The sequence below is a fragment of the Sinocyclocheilus anshuiensis genome, unplaced genomic scaffold (genome assembly GCF_001515605.1).
Source record: "Sinocyclocheilus anshuiensis isolate Anshui unplaced genomic scaffold, SAMN03320099.WGS_v1.1 scaffold1637, whole genome shotgun sequence".
Lineage (NCBI taxonomy): Eukaryota > Metazoa > Chordata > Actinopteri > Cypriniformes > Cyprinidae > Sinocyclocheilus > Sinocyclocheilus anshuiensis.
In genome coordinates, this window is record NW_015540944.1 from 343,607 (window position 1) to 350,850 (window position 7,244).

Below are 7,244 nucleotides of genomic sequence, written 5' to 3' on the forward strand. Positions count from 1 at the left end.
CATAAAATAAATGGGTATTTTTTTTTTTTTTTTTTTTTTTTACTACATCAGCGGAGCCAGCTTTAGTTATTTTAGTATCATTGATATACTATTATAGCCTTTGTTTACATTTTTAATTATATTTTATTTTAATTTTTTTCACTTTAATCTTAAAATCTAGTAATTTTGTTGTACGCTTTTGTCATTTTTATTTTATTTTTTTAAATATATCTATATTTTTTTGTATTAGTTTTAATTTAATTTTATATTTATATTTTTCTGTTTTCATTTTGTTGTATGTTTTTGTAATTATTGTTTAAAAAAACGTCTATATAGTTTTTATTATTTTTTTAGTTTTGATTTTATTGTAGTACTTCAATTTAAAATAAATAAAAATGAGAATGTTTTTTTTAATTTCATTTTATTTTAGTTAACTTTTTAATTATATTTTACTTTTAGATTTTCTGTTTTTACTTGAATTTTAGTTAAAGTTGTAGCAATTTTGTTGTATGTTTTTGTATTTTTTTTAAATGTCTATAGTTTTTTTTAATATTTTGAGTTAACTTTTTATTTCAAGTAACAAAATGTTTTTTTTTTTTTGATGGCTTCAGTTTTAACTAATAAATCTGTGCACTTGTGCTGTTGTTGTACTAAACAGCACACCCTGCTGGTTTTCACGTTTAATGCAGACTGACAGTGAGAATGTTTTGTCCCTCTCTCAGTATATTCTTGTTTTCTGAAATACATCAGATTAATGACACTGAAAAATACTTGCTCTGTTTTTGCCTTCTGAATACTGCTGAAGTTTGATTTTAGACTGCAGCTCAGCAAATATCTGTGTCTGTGTGTGTGTGTGTGTGTGTGTGTGTGTGTGTGTTATAGACACTGTTGGACGGCTGCTGCAGCGGGTCAATCCTTACGATCGGAGAAGACGGTCAGTTCCATCTGGATGCCGAATCCACTGTGGTGCTGCAAGATCTCAGACTGCTTTCTGAAATACTGCTGGACTGGAAGATATGGGCCAAAGCACAGGTACACACTCACATCTGAATGAGAACATACCATAGAGTTATTTTTATGGAGAGCTTATTGTAGTGTGTGTGTGTGTGTGTGATAGTGTGGCGTGTGGGAGACGCTGCTGACCGCTTTAGAGATCCTCATCCGGGTGCATCATCCTCAGCAGATGTTCAACATACGACAGCTTCTCAAGGCGCAGGTGGTTCATCGCTTCCTGCTCGCCTGCCAGGTGCTTCAGGTAAGATGTTCATTACACTTCGAAAAATGTCAGTAAAACAACGTCATATTTCCCTCATTTCCTGCCATTCAGTGTCCATAAACGCTAGAAAAAATAAGTCTGGAGAGACGCATTTTACTAAATATATGCTCTATATTTTTCTTAAACTATATAAAACTGCCTTATATGCAATTTAAATTTTTATATACATTTTTTATTTAAGTTTTAATGGATTATTTTTATTTTTTTTAATGTTGATTGATTTTTAAATACATTGATTAATTAGTTGATTATTAAATAAAGTAAAACTTTTCGGTTTTCTGCTGAATGAAAACTTTCAGTTTTCGGTGTTTCAATAAAAAAGTGATTTCAGCACATCATTAGAAACATCATAGAGAAAGAGTATGAAACATACAACCAAGTGCCATTCACGATGTAATTAATGCAGGAAAGAAGACCAATCATAGTTCACTGTGTGGCTCATTTTGGAACATCATCTTTATTATTCTCATAGGAGCATCGGGATGAGTACCTGACCTCCATCCCACAGGAGGTCTGCCTCTCGTTTGTCAAAATCATCCAGGAGGTTTTGGGGTCTCCTCCAGACCTGGACCTGCTGCGGCTGGTCTATAATTTCCTGCTGGCTGTTCACCCCCCCACCAACACTTACGTCTGCCACACGCCCACCAGCTTCTACTTCTCTCTGCACATCGGTGAGCAAACCTTCAGAAAACCCCGATCTGATCAGAATGAGTCATTAAAGCAATAGTTTATGATCATTCTGTCATCATTTGCACTTTTCCAAACCTGTATGACTTAATTTCTTCTGTGGAACACAAAAGAAGATGATTAGCAGAATGTTCATGCTGCTTTTGCCTTCTTGATCCACAGAAGAAGAAAAATTATACAGGTTTTGAGACGGAGAAATCTTTTTTGACCTTAACTCAGGGTTTCCGCGGGTCCTTAAAAAGTCTTAAATTTAGTTTTATCAATTTTAAGGCCATAAAAAGTCTTAAATAGTACAAGAAAGTCTTAATTAGGATTTCAAGAGGTCTTAAATTTGGGGACGGAAAGACCAGAATTGCGATTTGCCTTAATGTGCCGATTAACTTCAAAAGGTGATGTTTCTGGCCTTCTTAAATTTAAATCAGATAACATTTCTAACCATATTTATAAGCATTTATAGCAATGCTGATAGTATTTTGACAGTCAAAAGGGAAAAATTGCATAGATCATGTTTATGTCAAGAGATTTCTGACAAGCAGGTTAACCTGCTTTATTTTCATTTTATGGTTGCAGTAGTCTAGCATCGAGCTTACAGCTCATTCTTCCTCATTAGTAATCATTCTTTCTGCATATCCTGTGTAGATTTGATAGTAAACAAGAACATTTTAGTTCATGCAACTTTTTTTTTAATCAGATGGTAAGCTGTACCAGGAGAAGGTTCAGTCCATGATGTACCTGCGGCACTCCAGCAGTGGAGGGAAATCAGCCTGCAGCTCTGTGCTTTCACTGTCTCCCACCGTCTTCACAGAGACGCCCGCTGAAGGTAACGCATCACTGCCGCCCATGAGAAGGTCAAAATAAAAAAAAAGTCATGCTTACTCATTCTGTTGCACTTTACAAGCATTATTCGTTGAAAATGTCCTTGTCTGACTGGATGCCACTGCTGCGCCTTATTAAGCTTTGAAACACGTGACCTTTGACGAATACAAATCAATAACAGTGCTGACCTGCCTGTCAAGTCAAATCAAATTCATTCATATAGTGGTTTTCACAATACGCTTCATTTGAAAGCAGCTTTAGAGAAAATCATGATTTTAATGTTTATATTATCTTATCTTCATGCCTTATAAGCCAGGCTTCCTTCCAAGGATTTGTTTGGGAGGGAAGGCTTAGTGCACCAGATTTTACCGAAATAGCTGATGGAAATGCCGTTTATTGATGCAATTTCTCAAGAGTATAAGTCTTTTTTTTGTTTAGCTTTAGTGCATAAATTCTATGTTGATACTTAAAATGTCACAAAAACTAGTCTGGAAACACTTATTGTCAAATCTGAACACGAAAAACTTGTCATTGTCAAACTTGTCCTGAAAACGTAGATTCTGACTAAATGTTGTGTTTTTTGGTCCCACAGTACGCCACGCTTCGTCCCCCGAGCATGGAGATGAAGATCTGTCACTGCGTCCCCCAAGCATGGGCCCGTCTCCACACTCTTCTCCAGCCCTGATGCCCCGTCTGGCCCATGGGAGCGTGACGGGGACCGCCGAGCCTGAAGAAGGGACGTCCCTGAGTACCCAGCAGGACCTGGGCAGCACGGAGACCTTGAAGCGAGGAGGAGACGAGCTCCTTAGCAGCTGTGAGTCTGCAAAGACCATTTGTGATTCCCAGAACGTGGGCGGTGATGAGGAGGGCAGCGTCGCGGGAAACCAAACGCCATTCATCAACGTAGAGGAGGAGCACGACAGCAGCCCGCCGGACTCTGAGGACCATTTCGATTGGACCAGCGAGGAAGTGCCACGCCGGCCAGACAGCCTGAAGGGAATCCAGTCCTTCCAGAGGAGCCACAGTAACCTGGCCAGTCTGGGTTTGGCTTTTCCCGCACAGAACGGCTCTCTGACTATTGCTCGCTGGCCCACCGTGGCTGACCGTGCCGCTCCACCGGACGACTGGGAAAGTTACACCTACTCACCCGGGTATGACAGACACAGCAAGGCGGACTCCAGTAATGACAGGTACTCTGAAAACACCAGATGATTTTATATTGTTGAAAACCCTAGCATTTTGAATGCGGAGGTGAAAACATTTTAGCCAGCATATTAAACATGATAAAACTGAAGTAGCGAAATAGCTTTTCTTCTGGATTGTGATGTATATCCGAGTGTAACGGATTATCGAGAAAGAAAAATGTAGGGCTGTCCCTAGGGATATGCCGGTATCAAATTTTCATGTTGCAATTAATTGCTTATGCTTTTATCACGGTATATGGTATTATCACGATATTGAAATTTAGTTTTTTTAAAAAGTGCTGTCATAATACAGTATAACAGGTTTAATAACTTTTTTCTTATAACAAAAATAACTGAACATTTAAATGCAATAAAGCAATACAGAAAAATGTATAAAGTTAAAAGTTTTACACAGATTAAAGTGCAAAAGAACTATAAAGACCAATAGGTATCACTTTACAATAAGACCTCATTAGTTAACCTTAGTTAATGCATTAACATTCACAATGAGCAATAGCTACATTTCAGAAACAGAAAGTAGTGCAGCTGCTTTGCTTACAGGGTTTCCAGGGTAACAGCTGCATTTCTGCAGTTTCTGCAGTTTTTCTGCAGTCAGAGAGTGAAAGTGCGCTTTCATCCAGAGCGTCTCTCACTTTGTTGCGCTTGTTGCGCCTCGTCCGCGCTTATTTACATCAGAGTGAGCACGCGTCTTTCACGCAGCATGCAGCGGTGTTGTGCATTTTGACCAGTTGATGGGAAAAGTATTCTTAAAATGCATTCAAAATTCAGAATAATTTGTCATATATAATTATTCACGGTATTTAGAAGTGCCCACGATAACAATATCGTGCATATTCATCACCGTGATATATCGCATTACCGAATACCGGCACATGTCTAGCTGTACCTCAGTTCTGTGCATTGTTCGTTGATTGGATGTTGAGATGTGGGTGGAGTTTAATCACATTAGATGATTTAAGAAGAAAATGTCTCATAATGTAGTGTATCTGTGAAAAGTAGGCATTTACAGTAAAATCATGCAAAATAGTTTCATGCACATTTACTTTTTTGTATGGAGCTGTCTCCAGTAAGAAAAACCATTTTGACTGTAGGACAGCCCTGGAAATGGTAGAGTCCCTAGGTAGTGTGCGTACTACTGAACTAGGGAGCGAATTGAGACACCTCAGAATCGTTTAGCCTTTCTCAAATGCGTTGCATGGTGTGTGTGTGTGTGTGTGTGTGTGTGTGTGTGTGTGTGTGTGTAGTTGTTCTAGATGTGTGTAATATATCCAGGGAGCTCTTTTAAATTCCTTGTGATGAATAACACTCTTTAATTATGCTAATTTCTGCCGCTGAGTTTTGGAGATTAATGACTTGTAATATTAGCCTTCATTTATAAGTTACATCATCTCTTTAATGTGCTCTTTCAGTCAACAGTCACTGGGTAATTGCCTCCTGTCTTCGCCATTGCCTTTCCTGCACTAAAGATATATCCCATCTACTGAATAATCACTTACACTCATTAAAAGTTAACGACTTTAACGCTAAACTCCAATCCACAAACCATATTTCGGCCTTACAGATGTGTCTGAGCTGTCATTAGGGCTCTTGTTGGGAAACACTTTGCTTCTTTTTTATCCAATTCTAACAATGCCGTCTATCAAATATTGATTTCCCTTTTGTTTATACTGTTATCACAGTATGAGTAATTTTATATCATGATAACATTGTAGTTATTTTTGTGACAATTCGGTAATAAAAAAAAAAGGTTTGTATTTTGCGTGCTGAGTGTTTTTCGGTTAACAGGCTCTGAGTCACCGCTGAAGATCTGACGCTTCTCCACTCCTCAGTGATGATTTCATGTGTGTGTTTTCTGAATCATTCAGGTCCAGTGCTGAAGACTGTCTGGTTCTGATCTGCTGCGGTCTGTACGATCTGCTGAGAGGAGTTCTGCTCCTGCTGCCGGACCTCCTGCTGGAGGAGGTGATGGACAAACTCATCCAGCCGGAGGCTCTTCTCGTCCTGGTCAACCACTCTTCTCCTCTCATTCAGCAGGGCGTCATGAAGGTCCGCTTGCATTCAGCTGTCTTTGGGTAGTTGACAAATGAACATGGCTGTTTTTCAGCCCTCACTAGTTCATTTTAAAGGTCTTGCAGCATGACAGAAGTATTTAAAAAAAAGAAATATGCCACATGAGCTCATGAAAACTGCATGCAAAATACTTATAAACATTTAAAAATGCTGTGTAAATTGGTTTTAGATCACGCGTTTCAATTAAACTGTTAGACTCCCATGTACTGCATCCACACAAATTTATTTTATGCTTATTAATGTGGAAAATCTCTTTCTATAATGTGGACAGGACTGAATCAATGAACATGAATCATGCTTCCACATAAATATTATGTATTTAATAGAATTAAAACTCTCCCTCTTCTTTTTTTTTTCTCTATTTTTAGGGGAATATATAAATTCATGATCAGTTGTTTTTGAAAATAGCCCCTATTCGATAATGTAAATAATATTTCTATTAACATTCTGTATTTCACACAGTTTATCATTAGGATCATCACACTTGCACTGCAGGGCAATTTTTACATTTTGTCCTTGAAATTTCTAAGAATTAAAAAACAATTTAAGTAAATAATTTGTTTATGGACAAATTCGGAAAATATAAGATACACTATTTCCTTTAGGACTGTAAAATGACTGGCCTTTCACTGTTTCTCCATTACTGTTTATCACATCTGCTGCTTTGGTTTGTTTGATATGGAAATAGTTTGTTAGTTGATTGACCAGTTTTATTGATCTCTCTGATAGATGGGAGATTGAGTAAGGGGTTTTATTTATTTATTTTTATGTCTTCTCTCATACATGCATGGATACACAAAACATGTACATTTATTTTTGTAGCTTCTGGATGCCTACTTCAGCCGCGCTCAGAAAGAGCAGAAGGAGAAGTTCCTGAAGAATCATGGGTTTTCGCTGCTGGCCAATCAGCTGTACCTGCACCAGGGCTCACAGGGTCTGCTGGAGTGTTTCCTGGAAATGCTGTTCGGACGACCGGTCGGATTTGAGGAAGAGTGAGTTTGCCAGCCATCTAGAACTGAAGACATGACCATGAGTGCTGACAGCCTGATAAGATGCCAGCTATAAATGTTTATTTTATTTTATTACTGGAAATGCACGACCGGTCGGATTTGAGGAAGAGTGAGTTTGCCAGCCATCTAGAACTGAAGACATGACACATGACCCTGACAGCCTGATAAGATGCCAGCTATAAATGTTTATTTTATTTTATT

General features: G+C 38.1%; 1 protein-coding gene across 1 annotated transcript in view; it reads left to right on the forward strand.

Annotated features, from left to right (window-relative positions):
• Positions 1 to 7,244, forward strand: part of LOC107689764 (lysosomal-trafficking regulator-like) — a 105,407-nt gene that overhangs the window by 60,502 nt on the left and 37,661 nt on the right. The window contains exons 20-26 of the mRNA XM_016487908.1: positions 862 to 1,011; positions 1,097 to 1,234; positions 1,728 to 1,926; positions 2,634 to 2,762; positions 3,351 to 3,948; positions 5,829 to 6,009; positions 6,856 to 7,025. Coding sequence (XP_016343394.1) covers positions 862 to 1,011; positions 1,097 to 1,234; positions 1,728 to 1,926; positions 2,634 to 2,762; positions 3,351 to 3,948; positions 5,829 to 6,009; positions 6,856 to 7,025 — 1,565 coding nt within the window. The remainder of the gene's footprint in view (positions 1 to 861; positions 1,012 to 1,096; positions 1,235 to 1,727; positions 1,927 to 2,633; positions 2,763 to 3,350; positions 3,949 to 5,828; positions 6,010 to 6,855; positions 7,026 to 7,244) is intronic.